We start from the raw sequence: 25,771 nt of genomic DNA, 5'->3' as shown, positions 1-25,771 counted from the left end.
CCAGTAGGAGCAAAGAAGTTGCTATCAGTACAATAGTCACAAGAAAGAATTCAGATTAACATACACAAACACGACATTAAGTTGTTAGAATTGAGTCACACAAAATTAACCAGCTTAGAGTTACAAAACAAGATGTGGTAGTCATGAAAGCAGCAGTGGTAGTACTAGAATCCTGAAAATTATATCCTCCCATTCTCCATTTTTACATTTCCATTTCCTTCAACAAACTAACCTGAACCCTCACAGATAGACAGCAATTCAAAACATTTTCATGGGTCATTTTAGAAATTGTGCTGCAAGAACACGCTTTCTTGAGGAGAAGCAGGTCCTATCTCTTCTTCCAAGCTTCTCAAAGCATCCCCAACATTCCCCAGATTTCCCATGTTTCTCCCTTCTAAGTTCTTTCCATCAACATCAGCTTCAGATACCGAGGATTTTCTCCTCTGAGAAGAAGTTACACTAGGGAAGGTAATCCATGAAGGAGCTCTGAATTCGAACCTTTGATCCTCAGGTTCTGCTACCTCAGTTTCCGAGACTGACCTATTTGAAGACCTTTGAGAGGACTTCTTGTGCAATCTGTTGCTTCCCAAGATCACTTCAGTTGGCAAAATTGGTTGTTCATTACATGGACTGCCCATCAACTGTGCAAGAGCCCGCTCTAAGGCTGTGGTCACTTTATCCATAGATGGCCTATCCTTTCCTCTCATTCTAACACATTTGCAAGCCACATTTGCTATCCTTTTTAAGGCTTCAAGATCAGCTGGAGGTTTCAAGACAGGATCCAGAACTGCAGATATATCTCCTGATTTAATCAGAGGAACTGCCCACTCCACTATATTCCCTTCTTCATATTGCATATCAATGGCTTTTCGTCCAGTTAAAATTTCCAAAAGCAGAACACCAAAGCTGTAGACATCGGATTTAGTTGTGAGATAGTGAAGCCTATAGTACTCTGGATCAAGATAACCAAGTGTTCCAGCCGGTAGCTCAGCCAAGGGGCAGCTACTATCGGCCGGTCCAAGCAAAGAGAGACCAAAATCAGCCACTCGAGCATTGTGTTCTGCATCAATAAGAATATTTGAGGATTTGATGTCCCTGTGAATCACTGGTGGGCAAGCGTAACCATGCAAGTATTCAATTCCCCGGGCAGCTTGGACTGCAATGGTGACCCTTCGGACCCAATCCAATTGCTCTTTCAAGGCTTTGTACCTTCCATGGAGATGCTGGTGCAAAGATCCATGAGCCATGAACTCATAAACAAGAAGCCGTTCTCCACCTTCTTCGCAATAGCCAAGCAGATTCAGTAAATGGGCATGGTTCAGTCTTGACAGTAGATCAAGCTCTGTGTGGAACTCTTTTGAATCCTTCTGCTTATCTGAAGACATTATAGCCTTTTTGACTGCAACAACAGTCCCATCCTTCAATAACCCCTTATAAACACATGAGAAACTCCCCTTTCCAACTACGGATTCTTCTTTAAATCCACTTGTGGCCCTCTCAAGTTCTTCGTAAGTGAACATCTGAGCTCTCCTGATCTTAAGCTCATCCAAGTCGGGACGGATTTTCCCATTGTCTTTTTGGTAAGGAGCACTCCCTTTGGCTTTCTTGGACTTTGACTCTCTTGATGAGCAGGGACATTTCTGCAACCTGTAGCGAACATATAGGACTGCAGATAAGGACACAATAGTCACCAGTAACACAGCAAAGGCAATCTCCGCAATGATGATTGGCAGTTGCAGTGACCAAAACCTTTCATTCTTTCTTCCATTAGCAGCATCAGAATATGAAGAAGAACAGTTAGAGAAGCATTTCGCTGAGATACAACTAGAACAATCAAAACCACACACTCGATCAGCTTTCAAAGTACATTCAGATTTTTGGTGCATTTCAGCAGGGCAGCCATTGCTGCATGGCATACAAATATGAAAGTTAGGAGACTTGCAAGGTGCATTCTCTTGACGAACTTCATAGAAACCGGGTGCACAAGGAGTGTCTTTGCAAAGTCCAGATGAGACAGCCAGAGGGAGTGAGGTAGGGAACCCAACACCCCAACAAACTGGGAGAAAGGATTTCTCGGCTATAACACCACAAGTGAAGTAATTTCCGGCTGCAATTTCATAGACTTTAACGCCTCGAGGAGCAGGGGTACTCGGTTTGACAATAAAACCCCAGCAAACCACTTCATGATCAGAGCTCTTGATTCCACAAGCATGGAACTTTCCTCCAACAACCGTAAGCATTGGATCTTTTGGTGGCAAATCAACATTTCCTTGACGAGAATATGCCACCGAGAGTTCTTCTTCAAGGTTCAAGCTCCTTCCCCAGCAAAAGGCTCTAGAATTCAATCCCTCTAAAATTCCACACACATGATAACCACCGGCTGCAACCTTTTGAAACCTCATTTCTCTCGGAATCAAGCTAATGACACGGCTGCTGGTCTCATCACCCCAACAGAAAACAGTGCTGTTGTGAGAAAACAATCCACAGTTAAACACAGAGCCTGCAGAGATTGATTGGATCTGCCCATCGAATACATAGTTCTTGGTCATATTATACCCCCAACAATCAACAAAAGAAAATTTTCTACGCTTTCCTGTTAAAGGCTTTCTCAAACCACATAAATGGTAATCGCCTGCACTGATTTCTATGTACTCAGCTCCCTTGATCATTGGCTGAGGAACTCCCATTTGGATATAGCTACTGCTTCCCCAACAATAAGGTTGGTTGGAATCCATCAACAGCCCACAAACAAAGCCATCACCAGCAGTTAGACCTACAATCGGGAAATGAGAAGGGGTCCCATATATTACTGCCGAGTTCGATCCATAGCAGGTCACAAGATGAGATCCATCAGATTTTAAACCGCACAAAACAGGACCATTCTCACCATAGGAAATGGCAATGGTTGACATTGAGCCCAAACCTGAAACTACCCACCACAAATTTAATAAAGCCACAAGTTGTACAAGAAATTCAACTTTCCATGCGCTCCTCAAGACCCAGAGAGAGGAACCTCTCAGCAGTAAGCTGACAACTCCCATTGCAGAACCTAACTATTCAAAGATAATGGAATCCACACCCACACCCACATCAACACTATACAATTTGCCACCAGGACTAGAATTTGAATCAGACTTTATTCATGCTTTAAAGTTGTATGCTTCTCTTTTAAACCCAGAATGATATAATAAATCAGTAAAGAGTACAGTCTGGAGTGTAAAAATGCCTTTGCAAAAGCTAAATTCTACATTGAAATTGCCTGATACTGTAGCATTGCATCCGTGCTTAAAGAGAGCAAAAATTAAGCAGCAGTATAAAGTGTAAACATGCTTTCCATCAAGAAAATAGCTATGGAGTTGAGAATGTAACCAAAACCAAATATCAGAAGCTCCTTACCAAAAAGCCCAGATCAAAACACTTATGCAGTTCTTGAATGGAAACCAAACCACTGTCACTGTTCCTCTCCAATTAGCAGGTAAGTCGGTGTTTGTTTCTCCTTTTTTTTTTTTTTGTCAAGAAAGACGTACCCTTCTGCAACTTGGGATGAGAAAAACTTTCAGTAGATCACTTTTGGAGCGACAACCTAGCTTAAGCAGCCATGAAGCTGTTGCTTAGTAAGCATTTCTGGCTGGCAAAACCCGGGCTACTAGCTCATACTTTTGCTTTGCATGCAGTTGATTCACAAAAAGATGAAAATTTTTGACAACAAATCTAGTGAAGATAGGATGTTGATGAAGGTTGCTGTTGTTGTTTGTTGCATCCAAGAATGTAGTGAAAAGAGAAGAGAAAGAGCATTAAATGTGGATGAAACTGCAGCTTCTCAATATGCGCTAGTGTTGGTGAATGCAATAAATGAGAAGTAAATGCCATTTGATCTTTTTCCTGCCTGGATTACTACCACACTACCACTTCACCTATTTTCTTTTATTTTTTCATTTTCCTTTTTCATCTTTGCTTTTAGCTTCCTTTGAGTTTGCGTTTTTTTTTTTTTTTTTCCTCTTTCAAGTTTCAAAAAAACTAATTACCCTTCAAACTTCAAGTTCAATCAAGCCTTCTTTCCTATGGTTTACCAGGTGTTACTGCATAGATTTTCTAGTATATATAATAATAAATTCTCACACATACTACACGCTAGATTTTTACTTTTAATCATCACCAACCCCTCTTTTCAATTCTTTCTATTGGATGTTTGATGTAAATAAAAAAAAAAAAAAAAAGAAATTGACCTACTCTCTTACCTTTTAAAAAGAAAGGTGTAGGACTTAATTAAAAAGTGATGATGGGTTATTAGGTTACCTAGCAACCACAAAAAAAAAAGGGACCATATTAATATTTCCAAATTAAGTTTTAAACTCTCTCACATTCCCATATTACTCATCTTTCACATTTATTAATTCATATCTTTGTTTTTAATTAATTGATTAATTTATTATTATGTATAGTATCCCCTTTTACCTATAATTCTTGATTTTATAAATTACAGCAACTTTATTAGGCCTTCAAGGACCATATATAAATGGCATTTTTAACCATAATATGGCTTATTTTTCATAGTACATTTTCTTCATTATTTGACTAACCATGTACTCCCTTCGTTTCAAATTATTTGATTAGTATTGATTTTTACGGAGTTTAAGAAAAAAATTTTGATTTTAATATATTTAATATTGATATTAATATTTTTTATAAAATTAAAATTCTATGACTTTTAATATTAAAAGTAAAAAAATCATAAAATATAATTTTAAAATATAAAAAATAAAAGTTTCAAATGTTAAAAATTTTAAAATAACCATATTTAATTTTTGCACCTTTTTAATTAATCTTATTTTAAAATAAACATAAAAGGTGTGCATGTATATAATATATATATATATATTTATATATTATAAAACATAATGATATTTGATTTAATTAACTTTAAAAATTTTGTCTTAAATAACCCATGTAATAATTAATTTTTTAAAAAATGAAATTACAACTAAAAATAAAAATAAAAATTATAAAAAAAACCCTTGAATTAAATCAAATAAACAAATTCAAATCCAGAATTTAAAATAGGAGAAAGAATTCACATATTCTAGACATTACATTGATTAATGCCCAATTATATTCTCTGTGGTCCTCCCTTGTGTTGAGTGATCATTCAATCACCTTTTTTTGTTGTCTAATATTTTTCTGAGTTTTTTTTTTTTTTAATAATGATGTTAATATTTATTATATAATTATTTCTTTTGTTTCCAATAAAAAAATCATTTTCTATTATAATGAAGACCCACAGTCATAATATAGGCTTTAGGGACTGAGTTTTTATATGAAAATAGAGTCACTTAACATGCTTTAGGTAGTAAATTCAACCAAATATTCTTACATATATAGGGTATTTTCCAACCACTTATAATGATAACCCAATTCAAATGGAAGGGAAAAAGCAATTTTTGAGAGCTTCAATTCCTCTTTGATTTCATTTTCACATTGCCTTTGAGGGAATTCAACCTTTTCCATGTTTGCATGACTTGTTGCATTGGATTTCAAACGACTCTTTCTTTCATTCCATTAGTGTATATATATAATGATAAAAAGTAGTAATTGTGGTACAAATTGGATCATTCAGTTCATATATGTTTAAGTTGTTTTAGGGTTATATTTTTTTTTTCCTGATTTTTCAAGATTTGTTTTAATTTTTCTTTATTTTTTTCTAACCCTTTCATATATTTTTTTTAATTTTTTTGAAAATTTTTAAAATTATAGAATTTTTCATCATATTAAATCAATTAATCATATTGATTAAAACAAAAACTAAATAGAAAATCGATTTGATTTTTAATCTAATTATTAAAATATTAAGGTCAAAATATATCATAGGTCCCTATATTTTTTTATTTTTAAGAATTTAATCCCTTTAATATTATTTAAAGGAATTTAATTTTTATAGTATTATTTTTTAAGGATTTTAGTTTAATCGTTAACAATACACAGATTAAATTCCTTAAAAAATAATACTATAGAGGCTAAATTTACTAAAAACAATATTAGAATGATTAAATCTTTTTAAATAATACTATAGAGACTAAATTTTTAAAAATCAAAAAGTATAGGGACCTATAACCCATTTTGACCAAATATTAACAAAAATGTAATAACTTGAAATTTAACAACTCAAAATTTAAAAAGCAAAATAAATTTCCCAACAAAAAATTTGTCACTTGAAGTGACCCATTATGGCTAAATCAGAGAAAATAAGTATAAGATGGGGCTGAAACCAACCCAACCATGTGCCACATTTATAAGGAAGTGACTTAGGATAAGGACCGTTAGATGTAACTCTTGCTACTTCTACTTTACGATACTATTAATTTATATATCAATCTATCTTCCAAATAAGAGAAGAAGTTTATAAAATTGAAATCGAAATTTAATTCAATTAATTTATATAATATTTTTAAAAAATAAAATTTAATAATTTTAAATTTTAAATTTCAAAATTTACATACTATTTTTTTATTTTAAAATTACGATATTTTTTGTAAAATTTTACATCATTATAATTATACTTTTAAAAAAAATTAAATATCCCCAAAACTTTTTCTTTTTAAAAATAATTGGTGATTATATGAAAGTTTTAACACCAATTTTTATAAGGAAATAGACATGGGAATTTGTGAAATATTATATATAGCACAGTAAAACATAAGCTTTGACCTTGAGCCCCTCAAGGCACAAATGTATATGATTTGTCAAAAGATGAAGGATAATGAATTAAAATGTGTGAAATTTCATAATCGTACGCAGTTTTCCTTTAATTCTGGAAAGGTTCATTATAGTTTATTAGTTTTCTAGCAAAACCTAGATCAGCCTAAGCATAATTTAGTCATGGATTTTGGATTTATTAAAGAGAACAAATTAATTATAGACAGTGGCACTAACTAGAAATTATATACATGGGGTATGTTATTCACAACAAATAATAACTTCCTTTTTTTTTTTTTAATCTCCAATTTTGAATGACAATACATAGAAATGAGGAACAAATTATAAAATAAATAAATAAATAAGAACTAATAACTAACTAGGTCATTCTTCTTTTTTTTTTTTTAGTAAAAATGTTTCACATAAAAAGTTTTAATTTGTTTATTTATAGAATGTCGTAATTTGAAGATATGAAAAAGATGCAAATGATAAAATTTAAACTCTAAATTTATTGGATATTTTTTTAAAAAAATAATTATATAAATCAATTAAATTAAATTTTGAATTTTTAAAATTTCAATTTAGATGCTGAAGTTTAAAACAATAAACCTGAAATTATGAGAGAATAATGTTAGCTATAAATTTATAAACTAATTAAGTGGTCCAAAATTATTACTATACATACTGAAATTATTAAAATCGAAATAGCAACTTTGTGGTCCAATTAGGAATAATGCTATACCTGATGAAATTTCTTGAATGAATAGATTCAATAATAAAAAACATACCAAGTCTTTCCAAATATATGGGCATAGTTTATAAGGGTGGTTGTATCTTAGTTAAAAACAAACTAAATCTTGATTATACAGTAACTTTGGTTTAGCATATAAAATTTTGTACTGATAATTCATTTCTAGTTTGGGTTTGACAAGTTTTTATTAAAATCAACCTCAACTTGACCTAGCTAGTAAGAACTAAGGTCCAACTTTCTTCCTCTGTCGAGGTATCATGCTTGACTTGAGCATAAATTTGTAAGTTTGAATTTAATTATCGATGAGATTATTTTATTATTTTGATAATATAAATAATAATTATGTAAATGAATTAAGTCAAGTTGAATTTAATTAAAATAAATTCATAAACTTGATCTCAATTAATCCGACTCATGGACACTAAATCCAAATAACTAGCTAGCTAGTTCATACTTTAGCATTTTTCAAATAAAAATATGAAATATGACATATGAAGAAAACCCAATATATAGCCGTACAAGATGTTCTAGATGTATTTGTTTTGTCAACAAATGTGGACTTCATGTATCTAGAGTCAGTTTTCTATCTATAGCAGGCCAATGCAAGTTCAGTCCAAAGTACCATTTTTGCCTTCTCTTACTTCCTTTTCTTTTGGAGGTGATCTTTGAGCTCAAGATCTTCCATTTTCTTTATAATTGAGCTGGACTTTGCTCCATAGATGTTCAGTCCAATCTCTTTCAATAATTCCTCTCATTGATTGAGCATTGTTTGACAAAAAGTCAATGCTTTCTTGTCGATTGTCTGTGCATTGAGAAGGCCTGAAGTTTTCTCCAGAACAAATCCCACAAGTAAAATTACTCTTTTGAATGCATTAATCACTCCATCAAATTCGATTTCCTGGTACAAGACCGTCCTGTCAATGTCCACTACTTGGAATGGAATTTCTGGCATGGCAAGGATCTTATAGACTATGATTGGTACCATCCCATCATGTCTTTCTTTCTCTTCTTTGAGTAGACTTCAAGTCCTGGAACCTGGTCATTGCTGGTTTATAAGCTGACATCATATTGTAAAAATTATATACAAGGTCGCAAAGAACAGATTCCATGTGAAACACCCAATCCCTTACTGCTTTTAGAATATTTTCACCATAATAACCAGAAGCAGAGTCAAAATTTTCATCATCTTCATTTCATATTTTCATATTCAAATCTTCAAGTTTTTGTTTCGCTATTCTCACACTTTTCCAGTTCAATGTCTCTGCATCTTCCAGTTCGCAATTTTCAGAAAAAACTTGATGATCCAGATACTCCAATGGATCAAAACCTTCTCCCTTCCTATCGAGATCATCATCAGACATGGAAGCATTCTCGGATGCTTCACCGACCAGGTTTCCGGTTGCTGCAGATTCCTGTATGTCCAATGCCACATCAGGTGGAAATCCATACATCTCAACCACCACTTCACTCAGACTCCTCCCCATGTCACCTATACTACTATTTTTGAACCCTTGATCAGGGTGAGGACTCTGAAGGTTCATCATCACCATATTGACCAAGATTCCACCTTGTGAAATTCGACTTCTTTGGTATTCGATTCAGTTCCATCATCAACTCGTTTACTTTCTTATTTCTTTCAACCATAGGCCTAATGAACCCTTCAATCTCCGCCATCAAAATTTTCAATTCATCGTCTCTTTTAGCGCTCATCAAGTCATAAACCTCTTGTTCCAAAATAAAACTCCCAAGTTTGCCGATATCAAAGCACTCGGGCTGAAACAACCGCATCAGCAACCCACACCACCTCTGCTTCGTACTTTCTTGATCTGCCTTAACTAGTTCGATTGCCATCTTTAAAAACAATACTTCCTCGTTATCCCTTTCCCTGCATCCCTGAATCAGTTTTTGGAGTTCTTGGTCAATGAGCAAGCCATAAAGATTTGAGGCCGACGACTTTCCTATGGATTTCATTGCAAGTGTCAACCTGTTCTACGGTAAACACGCAATCACAACTGCCATGGAGGGTAGCCATTGATGCACACCGAGAAAAGGAAAAACGAAACAACAAAGGGAAAAAAAATTGGGTTTATAGAAAATTTGGTTCTATACATATATAGGCTAGAACTTCGTTGGTAGTACTTATTTGAAAACTATTTGTATTACGTCGATCCTAAGCGTAGTAGTATTTCAGTTGGACTCATAATTTAATTTTAACGCGGTTGGCACAAATACTATATTTGTAATTTTTTTTTTTATGTTTTAAATTTTAGATACAAAAATGTGTGAATAGATAGGTAAAATACAAGTACTTACGTGAGAACTTTTAAGTAAAAATATTAATGTTAAAATTAGAGAAATACAAATAAAGAGGTTGAAAAAGAATCAATAGAGAACAAATTTAACTACAACATGGACATTAGCAGTAAAAAGTAATCTTTATTTAAGTATCAATTTTGCAAAAATTATGAGTTGCTTTGGAAATGGCAGTAACAGAAAAATATTAGAAGGCACCAAACAACTTGAATGATACCTTTGTCACTTTATTATGTCTCTGAGTAAAAACCTGTTCCCTAAAGAATGAAGGGATCTGCAAGAAATAGACATCATGAATAAGAAAGAGGATGCTGCATCATGAAATTTCGACAACTTAGTTCGAAAAGTAGAAATTATGACAATGCTACTAAAGAAAGATTTGGACAAATTTTGGCTTCATTTGACGGATACTTTTGTTAATATTTGACTTAGATGAATGGCCAAAAAAGGGTATGATTTTGATTCAATATGCATTAGTTTTAGCTACTTGCTCATTTTGCTAGTCAAATGAAGTACAAGAGCCAAAAAGCAGTAGTAAAAGTAGCAACTAAATCTAAATATAGCTTTAACCAATCACTACAAACTAAGATATTTGTACGAGATTTTAAGGGATATATTCATTTCCCAAAATACATTCATCAGTGACAATCAGTCAATAAAAGTACAAATGCAAAAGAAATATCATAAATTTTGACTATTTATAAATATCATTATGTTGACTCCAAGTAGCCGATTAAAACCTGTGACATATAGGAAACAATTTGTTTAACATGCATGCTTTCCTTCCCTCTATAGAGGAATGTGAGGGAAGAAATATAAACCTATTGCATAAATTATTTAAGTTAAACCAACTTTTTCTTATTCACTTCTAGATAAAATCAACCAACCTAAGTATAGGCTCAAATAGAAGCATTACACAGATAATTATCCGAAATTTTTAAATTTGTTTCGATCATTGTTTAGAAGAGAGAAGGAGAAAGCACTTGACACTTACAATAGACAATTCTTGGCTTTGCAATAATGAATCTAATATGAGCTGAACTAATACTTTGAATTTGGCCTGCGCAGACTTCATAGACTCACTGAGGAAAAAAAATTGAATATATTTAGACAAACAGGGAAGAAAAGCTAAAACACACACCATATCCAAATCTGGCAACTTCCATGTTTAGCACAGCATAGTCTATGATAGCTGCCACATAAAGTACTCAATACTTTTCAATTACCTCAGGGAATATTTTATTTGATTTGTGCAAAGTAACAAACGTATCACAGGTTCTGCAACTGAAAGAACTAGATTTTAATAAGAAACTATCCCAGTTCCCACAAAAGAATAGAAAAAAAAAAATTTCTAAATGAGCTCATTCAAAGCTAACTGGTTATCGTAGTCTCATTTATTTGTTTTAAAGTCCAAGTTCTCAAGAGTAGCTTTAAACCTACTTAACTGGTCCATATTGGGAAATCGGCTAATCAACAGTTTTAGTCAAAAGCCAGGAAATCAACTATTTGCTTTCTCTTTCCTGATAAGTATAAGCACCTTCACCTAAGGAAAGCCCAGGATAAAAGAGTTTGTATACAATTATGAGGGCACAATAGAAAAGATACAACCAAGCAAATAGAATGTTTTTCCACAATCAGTTTTATATGCAATTCCTACATTTCAAATTCAGTATTATCTTGAAAAAGATGCAATCAAATAATTATCACAATAAATTCACCAGATATATACAAATATATATATGTGCTAACTAATGACAAACATATAACTCATGCTCTGCATCAAAAACAGTGCATCTGGAATCTCATACTTGTGCCCAGGTAATAGAAAAACGTTGTCAAACCCCAATAGGAGAACAAAGTTGGTGGAGGTTGAAGACCTTGAAAGGGAAAAGGACCGGTTCTTATAGGTGATATTAGGTTTTCTAATTAGGTGCTAAAACCACTCTCCATATCTCTCCCACAAACATGATAAAATGAACAGCAAACTAGTTGCATAAACACAACCTCATATACTGAAAAACTAATTGCATAAACTTTTTGTCACCTTCAGAATAACTTTTGATTTCCTTGTATGTTAAACATAAATCAAGAGAACAGAGAACAAAACTTTTCTTATATTAACAAATGAACTGTTTCTTGTTCCATATGGTGTAGGTGGGGTTCTAAATCAATGTGTGATTCTAATACACTGGGGTGGCAAATGCCACAATTAATGGCACAGACAAAGGAAAGCATAAAAAAGAACCTTGGAAACCAGCCGCATGGATCTTCTGGGAAGGACCTTCATAATCAGATGCTTTGTGCTTCTTAAAATCTTGGCGTCAAGCACACTACAATCATTTTGATCACCATCCATATATGCCCTCTTTTGGCCAAGTCCATTAGATCCAACATTGTCATGCTCTCCACAATTTTCAAATAACTCATCTTGTGAGCATCTGAAAAGGGCAATTATGCACTGAAATCAACACATAAAATAAATATTCTAAAGCATATAATTAAATTAAGAAGGATAATTACTCCGAACTCTTTCCCCAATTAATAATTTTGCTCCTACCCTGCAAGCAGTTTCATACAGTAAATTTTTAGTAGTTTCATTGAGTATACTGACAGAAAACAGATATCTATTTAGATTTCTAAGCCCACCTCCCTTCCCACCCCCCAAAAAAGAAAAGAAAATAATAAATAAATTGATTTTACTAAACTCAATGGTTCAGATTATCATCTAGAAAACCTGGCAAACTTGATAATTCTCTTTTTGTCAGAGAATTATTTTGTTCATGCTGCGGCAGTGCAAGGAGTGGAAAAGAAAGAAAAAAAAAATCTAAAACAAATAGATAAGAAAAAAAAAAAATTTTTTCTACCTATAAGATGAACCCACCAGGGATACAATAATCATAAAAGAATGGTCAAATGACTTAGCAATATACAAGTTTAAATGTCAAAAACAATACCTTAAACACTATTTTTCAAAATAATAGCTAACTAGTACATTTTGACACTGATATTAATAGAAGAGTAACACAACACAAAACAGAATGAGAATAGTGAACAAAATTAGGAGGGGAAGGAATAGAAACATCATGTCAACCATGGATTTATGGAAAAACATCACCATGTCATTAATATGCTAAAAGTTAAACTAGGAAGAGATCCACAAAGAAGATATATGATAAACTAAAGTATGGGTTCACCAAATCAAAATTGATCAATTACCTATAAAATTTAAAACTGACAACAAGATATTAGATTTTGAAACTAATATGCATTTATAGTACTCACTAAAATATCTATTTTTATTTTCTCTCAGATAGTTCTATTTAGAGAAAAGGAGAAAAAGAAATGCTCCTAGAGTGATCCCCATATCCACTATCAATCAATCTCAAAAAAGCCAAATTTAAAATCCAATTTCTTATTACACAAAGCCTGCAGCACGCACAAACTGATCAAAAGCCATCCACAGCTTTCTGTCTAGAAATAAAAGTTCATAAGGAATGAGACCATAGGGAGAAGGAAAGACATAGAGAGAACAAGGAATGGGGAGAACAATTTCAGCACTTAGTTCTCTTGTAATCTATGGTTATCTGTTTCTTTTCCATTTCTACCAATGTTGATTGGTACTAACCTAACATTGCATTTAAACAATATGATGAAACTATTTAAAATGCAACCTATTCAATTGTCCATAAATGATTCACAATGACCCAAAGGCACACACATGCAAGCAGACACATATCAAGCAAATTCCTAGACTGGTATACAAACATTCACCTATATAGCAACAAAGAATGCAAAATTTTGCCAATCACCAAGAACAATTGAAAATATGTAAAACATCAACTAAATATGGCAATATAGTAATAATAGTTTGCATATGGTATTAACAAAGTTGGAAGCAAGAGGAGGTGAACTATTACCTGTTCTTCAACTAATGTAGGCAGCCGGGTCCTAAATGTCTCTTGATCAAGCTCAGTTGAACCTACTATTCCGCCTTGTTCTGCATAAATATTGTGCTTTGGATCAACCAAATCCACAAATCCACCATTTTCACGAGGTGAATGTAATGCATTTTTCTGGAGAACCACATCTTCGGGCATTGGTATCTGCAATGAACCATCAGGCACGCATCCAGGAATTATTCCACCAGGACTCACAAGATGACAACCATTTTGCAGGGTAGAATTCTCATATATTTCATTTTCAAACTTAGAATTCTGTTGCTTCATCGAGAGAAGATTTAGTGGACCATCTGATATATTTAATACAGCATTACCAGCTAACTTCTCCCTAGGAGAATTAATATTTGAATCAAGAGTTATCAAACACCCATCTTTGGCACAGGATGTGCCAGCAGAGATTATTTGCTCCTGAGAATCAGAATTAGATTTAAATAAGGCCAAAACTTGATCTCCTTCTAAATGCTCTGACCCATCTACAGCTCTGGCACATTTTGTCATTACCGTTGAACCCAAGGATCCATCATTTCCACCTGGATGATCAAGATGCAATGAATTATTTTCTTTTATGATCAAACTTGGGGGTAATCCAGAGTGCATATGGCCATCCTTTATTTTCTCAGCATCTATATTCAGCTGAAAACAACTTTTCATCTGTTTACTACTCTCCTCAAAGCGCCCAAGCTCCTTATGAAAAGTCTGAAACTTGCTATGGGACATATTCGGGCATATAGAAACCTCACTTTTCAATTTCTCAACCCACTCTGATGGGTTTGAATTTAAATCAACATAAAGGTTAATCCCCTCTTCTGAACTGACATGAAACTGAAAAGACGAAGGAGAAACAGATGGGGCATTTATGGAGGAAGGAAAGGTGGTCTCATTAAAACATGCAGCAACATTCATGTCTTTATGTTCAGCTTGAGGCATATCATTCATCCTTCTGTCTCTTGTGAGACTCAAACAATTTCTATTGACGCACAGTGTTGGGAACTCTTTATTCTTAAAATCATTGTCATTATACTGAGAAACAAACAGAGATTGTGGTCTTTGCTGGGAAAAAATAGAGCCACCACCATAGCCATCCTGCATTGACAGATTGTTAGATACAAGTTTTTAGTTCTTGAAAGCAAACAATTCAGCATTGAAGGTTCAAGCATCCACATCTTTCTGCCAGCACACATTTTACTTAAATGCTGCCCTCAGGTTAATTTTTCATCTTCCATACACTAAAAGACAAAAGTGCCATCCGGTAAAGTTCATAGTACACCATTGTAGTTTCTTGTTCTTTTTTTATAGTGTGGGGGCCGGGGGGGTGTTGGGTGCAATAAGAAATCCTCTAGCCTCTGAATACATAAAAAAGGTCTATATCTTTCATCAGAACAACTCTGTAACCTAACACAAGCCAGATGAGAGAAAGAGATGGAGAAGAAGAAGATGAAGAGAGGAATCATATGTGATTTATCCGGGTGCATCAGAAGTCAAAATATCCATGTTGAAAACATAAACATCCATGAATAGAAGCAAACCTTATGATAAAATTTATCCACTGTGCAACAACCCAATGCATTACATTCAACAGCTTGAGAATAATTCCCTTCATTACACCTGTCTATGGGACAAGAGATGCGTCCATAGCAATCTGCAGAAGCAGCCAAACGTTATTCATACAATGATGAGGCAATTATAGTAAGGAAGTCAATAGTACTAAAGTTAATTTATGAAAACTAAGCACAAACTTATAGCAAGCAGTGTACACCTTTTCCAGCATCCCTGAAAGAGTTTAATGACGCTTCAGGCTGCAGTTGTAGTTTCAGGGACAAAGGAAGTCCATCCTCTTGAGTTCCATATAATCTTTCCTCTGCGGTCATTGAACCCAATCTCTGGTTCTGTATATTTTTTTGCAAGATATTTTATGATTGGATATAAAAGATCTTCAAATTTATGTAAACTTAGGAACTTGTTTTTAACAAATGAAAGGCCCATGTGAAAAATAAAGAAATATCAGAGCTTGTTCAGTATGTGGTAGGCCAGCATAATTTACATCCAAGTTTGCAATTGCAAGAAAATCTTGTAAACTCCATATGCAGATTAGTAAATAGGGTAATTCGAAAAATGTATAGGTAGGGGAAGCCAATACAAGGAAACCTTGTACAAGTGATACTGCATAGAAATATCAACTCTGGGAACACATGCCTTTAACATGCATTGAATAAGCATAGTGACAAAATGATCGATGTGCGTGCACATGTGTGTGTGTGTGTGTGTGCATGGATACATATATGTGTAAATATTTATATATGTATGTATGCATGTACATATGTATGTATGTATGTTTTATGTACATATATAAACATATACATATGCAAGAAAAAAAAATTAAGACCAACCTACAATTGATAAATGAAAGACCAAATAATAAATGGTATACACAAATGTGTTACCTGGCAAGAACCAGTAAAATTAAGAAAGAGAGATGGTAATTAAATAAAAATAGAACCAAGAGACTAGACTTGGAAACTTTTTAAACAAGAGAAAGATATGGAACAATGATGCTAGAACACTACTAAAATCTCTAATACACGTTAAATTGGCATATAGTAAGACATCGTGTCTTTTAGTGCACATATTTTCCTAGACTGGCACCCTTGGAATTTTAAGTTTCATTTGGCATAAAAGGCAAATCAAATTAGGCCATCTCCAACGGAATCAGCTGAACTCCATGAAATTCACTATGATAAATGAAGCAGCTTACCTCAGCATGAAAACAAAAAGTATGAGAACCATGATTGAGATAAGAGATGCTAAGAGAGACATCTATTAAGACGAATAGTTGCAGCACAAGCCAAATACTTCTTTAAGAAACAATAATTAGAAAACATATGGCCAGGAATTAAAGACAAATAGAGTCTTATATGAAGACCACAACCATCAGAACATGACGGCACTCCGACTCTGACAATATATGGTAATTTGATAGGGACCACAAGATATAGTAATATGGTAGGGGCCACTTTCCTAAAACTTCATTTTGAAATCAATTAAATCCCCCCAAAATAGACCCTATGATACTCATCAAGGCTTTTATTTGGTAGACATAACAAGAAAATACTAACAGAGATGCCAATTTCAACAAAGTCTCGTTGTAAAATTTTCGTCTTGGTGCACAGACAAAATTTCATCAATTCTCAAAGATAAGCAAATTCTTCCATTAAAACATTGACATGTTATTTTGTCATTGTAATTTCCTTTTTTCCGATCATATTTCTACTTCACATATTTCAAGAAACATCACTTATCATGAATGATCTGTCAATTTATAAATGGATGCCACACCACATCAGATGGAGCAATTGCTTTCATAAACTACTTTCTCAATCAATGATGATGCCAACTTATGTTGCAAAGATACCCTTTGATATCAGACATTGCAATCCTTTTTTATCCATTACTTTCTTTCTACTCTCAAACTCAATTATTCTTTTTACTCCTACTGTCATATTAAGAAAGAAACCATATCCAATCAATACTCCTATAGAATAATATATTATCAGCTCAAATACAACATACCAAGGTACACAAATATATCAGAATGAAACTACAAACTAAAGTAAGTTCACATATCTAACACCTGCATAACAGTGAAAAATAGTATGACATGCTTCAAATTCTTAACTCTTAGTTACCATAAAAAACTATAGCTCAATAAATTACCTCTAGATAAGAGGCCAGTGATTTAGCCATATCGGAACTCGACCTATTAGCAGGTAAACCATATTTCTTACACACACTTTGAAGCTCTTTCCTTGAAAGGCTATGATTGAAAACCTGATATTCTTTATCTGCCATCCCTTTTTTGACCAATTAAATCTATAAAGAACAACAGCCTATAAATTAATTTCGCATCATTCAATAAACTTAACAAAAGAAAGTTCTTGCTCCAACTAGGTACATAAATTTAAGTTTCAAACATCGATAATAGCAAATAAAAAGTATATACAGAGTAAGAATATAAGACAAATAATGATAAAATTTTTGAAATATCAAATTCAATACCTTCTTACCTTAAAACTACTTCACCTTAAGAACCACACACATCAAAGAAAAAAAATTAAAAACAAAAAAAAAGGGAATTACGTTTTCTCACAAACCCTATTTGGTTGCTCACAAACCGTTGGAAAACAAAAGAAAGTAAAACCGCCAAATTCAAAAAATAAAAAACAAATCAGCTGAAGCGGAGAGATTCATCTAACGAAGTTAAAATCTCAAAATATAAAAAAATAAAATAAAATAGTTCAAAAGACAAGACGTTTACTACATTTTCGGAGTAAGAAAACTAATGAAAAAAAAGGGAAATATTCATTTTCTTTTTTTTTTTTTAATTTTTGTTTTCTACGAGAGGATAAGGTGGAAGTGGAAGGCGAATATTTTACCTGCTCCCGATTTTGTTTCCCGGAAAGTGGCCTAGAAAGTGGTAGAAAATGAATGAAAAAAAAATCTTTTCTTTGGAGCTAAGGAAAAAGAAAGACAGAGTCAGAGAGAGACGGCTAGAGTAACTAACGGGGTTTGAAAATCGGACTTTCGTTTCTCTATTTGCAGTACATTAAGTCAGAGTTCAAAATGAAAATGGCATTCCAGTAAATAACCGATTATTTGGGTTTGAACCTGTTCTATTTGGACTTTTTTCTACTTTTTGTTTTTTTATGCAGAAAAATTCAAAGCTTCATCAAATAAAAAAAACACTTATATAATTATATTTCCTTTCTATTTGATTTTAATTCAATTTTCCCTTTCTAAGTCAATGTGATAATGTTGAAAACCCTTATGATTTGGTTTATTTTTTATTTTTTATTTTTTTGCAAAAAATTTGTCTTTTTTGTGATTTAAAAATTCAAATCAATTTAAACTCAATATTTATATAAAATTTACAATAAATTTTAAATTAATTTCTTAAAATTCAAATTGAAAAACTTAAGAAGGAGTAATTGAAAATTTAAAAATCTTATCATAAAAATATAATTAAAAATTCAATGAAAGTTTCTTGAATTGAAGAGCATCGTTAATATAAGATTATTTTCTTTTACTTTCCGATTAAATGAATCATGATATTTTACTTTTGGCTCTTAAAGAAATTATAATATTTTTATTTATATTTAAATAATTTTTTAATTTAAATAAAAATTAATTTATATTAAGAGTTTATTTAGATATAAATTAAATGTTAACGGTTTATTTAGATGTAAATTAAAAATTAAAAGGTTATTTGAATGCAAAATAAATTTTAAAAATTTATTTGGGTGAAATAAAAAAATATAGAAACTTGTTTATGTAAAATGATAAAGTTTAAAATTTTTTTTATTTTTAGCCATGAAAATAAAAATCAACCAAATAAGATAACAAAGCAGAAGAGAAAAATTATTGGATAAATTTAAATGTGAGGTTTATCAATTCATAAATGAGATATTGCAAACAAATTAGTACAAAATTTAGGACAAAAGTGAAGGGATGAATAGTATTTTTATATTATTTTCATAAAAAAATTTTCATTTTTGACGTAATAATGCGTATCAAAGAAAATGTAACATAAATGGTAATAACTTATATTACGTTATAATCATTCAAATTCAAAATAGAGCATTAAAATCAATCAAGATTATTTACCAAATTTTAGCATTAAACAGGGTAATTAAGGAAATTTTCTTTCTTATAATCTCTTAATTTCCCTATGTTTTTCCTTGAAAGTTTTTACCTACTAAACTCTTCATTCTAAATCAGAACATAGGAAACTCTATTCATATCCATCTTCAGTTTTGGTCTCAGTCTTCAAGTCTCAATCAGGCAAGCAACATTTATATTTTATGATCATCAGTTTTTTAAACATGTTTGGAAAATAAAGTTTTGTAATTTGATTTTTCTTGCAGTTTTTGTATCTGACATTTTCTTGCAGATAGTTTGCACAATGTCACAAGCAAATGTAGATTTTTCATTGAAGGAGACTTCACCAAATATTGGTGGAGGAAGAGTCTCTGGTAGTGAAAAGCTTACATCATCGTTCGACCTTGTTGAACAACAGCATTTTTTGTATGTAAGAATGGTAAGGGCTAGAGATTTGCCAGGGACATCGCGTGATCCTTATGTTGAAGTAAAGATTGGTAATTATAAAGGCACAACAAAGTACTTCGAGAAGAAACTTGACCCTGAATGGAACCAAGTTTTTGCATTCGAAAAAGATCGAATTCAGGCTGTAACTGTGGAGGTAACTGTGAAGAACAAGGACACTACTGTCAATGGTGATGTGATTGGGAAACTTGCTTTTGATATACCAGACATTCCTAGCCGTGTTCCCCCTGATAGTCCCCTTGCACCGCAGTGGTATAGTTTACAGGATAAAAATGGAAAGAAAGGTGAAACAGGAGAATTGATGTTAGCTATGTGGATGGGGACTCAAGCTGATGAAGTTTTTCCCGATGCTTGGCACTCGGATGCAGCAACTGTTAGTGGTGAAAGCATCGCTAACACTCGTTCGAAGGTGTATATTTCACCAAGGCTTTGGTATCTTAGAGTCAATGTAATTCAAGCTCAGGACTTGGTGCCTATAAATATGAATAGGAACCCGGAAGTTTATGTCAAGGCTATGCTGGGGAATATGGTTCTGAGAAGTCGATTTTCGCCTGATAAGAACATCAACCCTACCTGGAATGAGGATTTGATGTTTGTTGTAGCAGAACCTTTTGACGATCCTTTGATCTTGACTGTGGTGGATAAGTTGGGTAATAATAAGGAGGATATTCTTGGAAGGTGCATGATTCATTTATCAAAAGTGGAGAAGAGGTTACTGCCTATACCTCAAGATGCTAGCTGGTATAATCTTGAAAAAGTTGTGCAGGATAATCAAAAGAATAGGGAGGTAAGATTTGCAAGTAGACTCCACCTAAGGGTCTCTTTGGATGGGGGATATCATGTTCTTGATGAGTCCATTTACTACAGCAGTGATTTCAGGGCGACGTCCAAATTGTTGTGGCCTCCTACGATTGGTGTCTTGGAGTTAGGAATCTTGAATGCAACTGGTTTGCTGCCAATGAAGTCAAAAGATGGACGTGGAACTACTGATGCTTATTGTGTAGCCAAATATGGACCTAAGTGGGTAAAGACAAGGACAATTGTTGACAGTTTTGCACCAAAGTGGAATGAACAATATACTTGGGAAGTTTATGATCCATATACGGTTATCACAATTGGAGTTTTCGATAACTGTCACTTGCAAGAAGGAAGTAACACTGGAGGTTCAAAGGATCCGAGAATTGGGAAGGTAAGGATTCGACTGTCTACCCTTAATGCTGATAGGATCTACACACATTCTTATCCACTTATAGTCTTACAACCTAATGGAGTGAAGAAAATGGGTGAAATTCAAATGGCAGTGAGATTTACTTGCTCCTCTACATGGAATTTATTTCAGTCTTATACACAACCTTTGTTCCCCCAAATGCATTATCTTCTCCCACTATCAGTATATCAAGTTGAGAGTTTAAGGCATCAAGCTACTCATACACTGTCATTGAGGTTGAGCCGCGCTGAGCCACCATTAAGGAAAGAAGTTGTGGAGTATATGCTGGATGTGGGCTCTAACGTATGGAGCTTAAGAAAAGGTAGAGCTAATCTTGAAAGACTCCTGGCTACTTTTAATCTGCTTGTTGAGGCTTGGAAATGGTTTGATCAGACATGCAAATGGAAGAATCCCATTTCTACAATAATGGTTCACTTTATGTTTTTGATCTTGGCTCTTTGCCCTCATCTGCTTTTACCCCTAGGCTTTCTCATATGTATCGTCTATGGAGCTTCACAGTACAGGAAAAGGCCAAGACATCCGGCTCACATGGATACTAAATTGTCACTCCTTGATTCAGTGCACTCTGATGAACTAGATGAAGAGTTTGATACATTTCCATCATCTAAAAATGGTGATGTTCTTAAAAAGAGATATGATCGCTTGAGAAGCATTGCAGGGAGGATGATGACAATAATCGGCGACCTGGCAACTCAAGCAGAGAGGTTTAATTCTATGCTAAGCTGGCGAGATCCCAGAGCTACGCCTATGTTTCTAGCTTTTTGTCTATTCGCTAGTACAGCTTTCTATTTCATTCCTTTTCGCTTATTTGCACTTGGTGTGGGCTTTTTCGCCATGAGACATCCGAAATTTCGAGTCAACATTCCTTCACTGCCCCAAAACATCTTCAGGAGGCTGCCTGCGAGAACAGATAGCATGATATGAGAACGAATCATTAGGTGCAGCTCTTTAGCCAGTAAATTTCCTGACTTCCGCTTTTGCATCTATCTTCAGGGTCAATGTTTACTTGTGGTTTCTGTGTTTAATCAGACATATTCTATTTCCTCAACTTATATTATGTTCAATTTACAAATGGATACTTCCTGGTGACATTTGCATATCAAAATTTTATTACGGAGCTCATATGCGTGAATTTAAACACGTTAAACATGTCATACATCGAAGCTCGGGCATATAAAATCTGATGGTAAAAACAAAATTAAAAGAGACAGACATTTGCTTATCTATGTGGAGAATTACTTGTTATCAGTTCAGTAATTATAAGATGTAGGATAGTCATTTGATATGTAACCAAGAATAGACAATTTCGATTTCATATGACTGTCAACTAAGGCCACTGTATATGGACAAAATGTTCTTTAGGCAAACCTAAGGAAAGCTCACAGTGCATGCATGTCATGTGAGCAACTCGGCTGACTGGACAAATGACCTATATGTTGTCCAAGTCCAACAAGATTTGAGCTAGGCTTTTATGGTGAATAGCAATCATTGTCTGCTAAATGTGGTCTGACATGGTTATCTTACTGCATTTCCTCATTCTAGCCAGCCTTGTACAATTACACGTCCAGAGTTTTCTTCCTTAGTAGTGGAACAAGTGCATGAGATCAGCTGTAAGACATAGAACTTCAGCTAGATACCAAGATTTAGGTGATTCACATGAAATTTTAAACAAAAAGGACCTTGCTGGAACTGAGTTACTTGCTTTCCTCCAAGATTGTATCCTAACCATCAATATCAGATCTAAAAACTAAAAGAGAGAAGGATACAGATATTTACTGCATGATAAATAAATATTCACTTCAAATCCAGGGATAAGAAATAGTTATTATTGAGGATTGTGGCTTCAAATTTTCATATATAGGAAAAAATTGGCAACTTCACAGTACCAGTTTATTTGATTTGAGTAAGTCAAATGGCTGAAATGCTGAATAGTTTTTCATGCCTTACCTTGTAATGTTAAAAGTTTAGTTCAAGAGCAAGGAAAGGTTCTCTAACTAATCAAGTGGTAGCCATTTTTATCAAGTCATGCCAAATAGAGATAATGAAAGGATTAAAGGAAGTTAGTGTTAGAGTAATGTAATGGGCATTGTTGTATGATTCTCGCTTTGGGTGCAAGAGGTCCCGAGTTCAATTCTCGGAATGCCCCCCTTATTGTTTTGATTCCTCATGAAGTTATTGATTATCCCATTGAAAAGATATGACAACAGTGGAGCTATATTTTACTAATCAAATTTGACTTCCAGCAACTCTGAACTTGATTTTATCTCAAAAGACACAGAATGAATATGGAGCATTGGACGCTATTTCAAAACCAAATTTATTACCAAAGTTGTTAATTGGGCATTTCTGGTTCACAACAGCCAACACACAATCTCAAATCACATGTTAGTTTTGATCATGTATGACATTATTCAGTACTAATCACCATGATCAAATCATCATGTATCATATTTTTTGTGTTTTCATTCCTATCAATGTCAATTTAAAATTAATCGTTCACATGCTTTCTCTGACTTTCAATATTCAATATTTATGAAGTTATAACAAAAGGATTCAGATGTAGTTAGCCTGTGCTGGGAGATTTCCTACTTGGTCCTGGCTATAATGTGTAGCTGCAGAACTTGTTATATTCTTTATTGGCAGTTTATAGTTGGATGTCAGTTTAATCTATGGGAACAGATGGCTTCATTGGTCTCTGTAGTTCTCGGTAACCTTTTTAACTGTGATCTAACAATAGGACATAATCATCTTCAATATCCAAAATCAGTCGATGGATTCTAAAGATACAGTGAACGTTTCCTTTAAGCATAATTGTTCTGATTTAACTCTAGGTTCATCTTTCAAATCTGGTAATTAAATACAACATAAGGAAAGAAACATACAGCCAAGAACATGCTGCCATTATTTCCAACTAAACTAGGCCTCAAACAGATGTCTTACCGCATTTCATACCTGCCAGCTCTGAATTCACAACAGATTAGGTCAGTGTCCTTTTCGATATATTGCAGCACTGGAACAAGTCCATCGGAGAAAAGCAGCAGTAAGAAATAGAAGTTCAGCTAGATACAAAGTTTAAGGGGATATCTGGAAGGTGATATACATATGATAGTAAGTTGCAGTATCTACCAAGAAATAGAAAAGTTTATTTGGTTTCATGTGACCATGAATTGTAGGAAAAGCTACCTATTCGGACTCTTATGCAGATACCTACTATATTTCCAGGCTTTCTTTTTCTGGTGTCAGTGTTATGTTTCCTAGTCTGGTCCTAAGCCGGGAAAGCTGGTAGTTCAGCTGAAAAAAATTTCCAGGGAGACAAATTAGGAAAAATGTCCAAAACACAACATATTACCTAAAACTTGCTTATTGACCAACAAGATTTTTGAGCTACGATTGCAAGATCATTAGTGATGCTTGGTGCCTGCTAAATGAGGCCCGAGACGACTATCTAACTGCATCTTATTCTTGCCAACTTTGCATTCAAGACATGCCCCTACTTCTTTTTCCATCAGTAACCTCTTTGGTATACCATATCACTGAAAAGTGAACCAGATTAAGTGCCAAGGTTGAGGGACATTCACATAAAATTTTGAAATTTTGAAGAAAAAGGCCCTTGCTGGAATAGAGTTAGTTTATGAAAGATTGTTCCATGTCAAATATAAGGACTAACAAAGATCAGGCTGCATAACAGCTGAAAGACCAAATTACAGGTTTGATTCCATTTCTCTATCTTGTGATGTTAAATGTTTTCAAGATCCAAGGCAGCATATCTCTATTCTCTAGCTATTAAAGTGATTAGGGATAACCACTTTTTATTAACTCATGCTAAATACAGATAATGCAACAAAGCTCGTGATAGCTTGTAATGGGCATTTGGTCTAGTGGTATGATTCTCGCTTTGGGTGCGAGAGGTCCCGAGTTCGATTCTCGGAATGCCCCTTTTATTACAGTATTGATTCCTACCGAGGTTATTATTAAACTCATTGAAAAATATATGCTGACATTATGTTTTTATTTTGTTGGCCAAATTTGACTTCCAGCCATGCCTAACTTTACAAGAGACAGACCTAACTCGAAGTATGTGTTAGAATATTGAAAATTGGGTAAGCCTATTCCTACCCTTCTATGTATTTTTTACTGTAATTCTCCTATTTTTCTAAACCAGAAATTGACTGAAGCATGACATTCAGATGGAAACAATTACAAAATTTTCTTGGAACCGAGCTTTAGTTTATCACATAATGGCACCTTTCAATCTTCTTCCAACTTTTTGACATTGACATAACATTATGATTCAAATGGTTTGAATGTTGAAAGCAACTGAAAGTCTAATAAATACTTTTGAAAACCAATTGATGACCTGATAAAGTTGTTGATCAGTCACTTGGTTCACATCAGAAAACAAACTAACTCCCACATGTTAGACAGTAAAATGCTCATGTCTCGTGTATGACATTGACGTCGATACTAATCACTGTGATCAAATCATCATGGATCACATGTTTGATGTTTCTATTCCTATCTGTATCAATTTAGTTTCAACCAATGTACATGTTTCTCAAACTATTAATATTTCATAGTAGTTATAAACTTTGAATGACAAAGAAATTCAGGTCTAGTTGTTCTCTGGCCTCATTTAACTGTAGGTTCATTTTAAAATCAGATAGCAAATACAAAATAAGTTGAGCAAAACATGGAAATGCTTCCATTGTTGCT

General features: G+C 33.7%; 2 protein-coding genes, 1 non-coding gene and 1 pseudogene across 10 annotated transcripts; 2 read left to right on the top strand and 2 right to left on the bottom strand.

The window, feature by feature from the left end:
* Nucleotides 1–63: 63 nt before the first annotated feature.
* On the bottom strand, nt 64–4,065 carry LOC111307753 (serine/threonine-protein kinase-like protein ACR4 pseudogene; annotated as a pseudogene). The gene has a single exon (XR_016331921.1). The product of XR_016331921.1 is annotated as a serine/threonine-protein kinase-like protein ACR4 pseudogene (transcript).
* Nucleotides 4,066–9,857: 5,792 nt separating this feature from the next.
* LOC111307754 (uncharacterized) lies at nt 9,858–18,300 on the bottom strand. 7 transcript variants are annotated; one of them, XR_016331945.1, is made up of 10 exons: nt 18,144–18,300; nt 17,425–17,580; nt 15,470–15,599; nt 15,240–15,352; nt 13,672–14,796; nt 12,275–12,312; nt 11,200–12,192; nt 10,981–11,038; nt 10,749–10,836; nt 9,858–10,028 (listed from the first exon to the last, which is right to left on the bottom strand). XR_016331945.1 is itself a non-coding variant. In XM_022905925.2 (8 exons), the coding sequence occupies exons 2-8, from the start codon at nt 17,557–17,559 to the stop codon at nt 9,942–9,944; spliced, it is 1,821 nt and encodes a 606-aa protein (XP_022761660.2). In that variant the 5' UTR covers nt 17,560–17,580; nt 18,144–18,300; the 3' UTR covers nt 9,858–9,941. The 7 variants fall into 7 exon arrangements, 2 of the variants coding, with proteins under 2 accessions (XP_022761660.2, XP_089607679.1); XR_016331946.1 differs by having other exon boundaries at nt 12,000–12,192; XR_016331947.1 differs by lacking the exon at nt 10,981–11,038 and having other exon boundaries at nt 12,000–12,192; nt 18,144–18,299.
* Nucleotides 18,301–19,660: 1,360 nt separating this feature from the next.
* On the top strand, nt 19,661–25,236 carry LOC111307755 (FT-interacting protein 3-like). The gene has a single exon (XM_022905928.2). The coding sequence runs from the start codon at nt 19,670–19,672 to the stop codon at nt 21,980–21,982; it is 2,313 nt and encodes a 770-aa protein (XP_022761663.2). The 5' UTR covers nt 19,661–19,669; the 3' UTR covers nt 21,983–25,236.
* On the top strand, nt 24,923–24,994 carry TRNAP-UGG (transfer RNA proline (anticodon UGG)). The gene has a single exon. It is a non-coding gene; the product is annotated as a tRNA-Pro (tRNA).
* Nucleotides 25,237–25,771: the final 535 nt, after the last annotated feature.

Source organism: Durio zibethinus, chromosome 22 (assembly GCF_047325235.1).
Source record: "Durio zibethinus cultivar Kanyao isolate XHJ-2024 chromosome 22, ASM4732523v1, whole genome shotgun sequence".
Classification (NCBI taxonomy): Eukaryota; Viridiplantae; Streptophyta; class Magnoliopsida; order Malvales; family Malvaceae; genus Durio; species Durio zibethinus.
The sequence above is the reverse complement of the archived record's forward strand: the minus strand, read 5'-3'. Positions and strand labels throughout refer to the sequence as shown.

Coding starts and splice junctions, on each gene's coding strand:
- LOC111307755 (XM_022905928.2), top strand. CDS start 19,670: ATGTCACAAGCAAATGTAGATTTTTCATTGAAGGAGACTTCACCAAAT.
- LOC111307754 (XM_022905925.2), bottom strand. CDS start 17,559: ATGGCAGATAAAGAATATCAGGTTTTCAATCATAGCCTTTCAAGGAAA. Junction 14,797..15,239: donor TGGATAAATTTTATCATAAG/GTTTGCTTCTAT, acceptor CTGTCAATGCAG/GATGGCTATGGTGGTGGCTC. Junction 10,029..11,999: donor CCATGCGGCTGGTTTCCAAG/GTTCTTTTTTAT, acceptor TATTTCTTGCAG/ATCCCTTCATTCTTTAGGGA.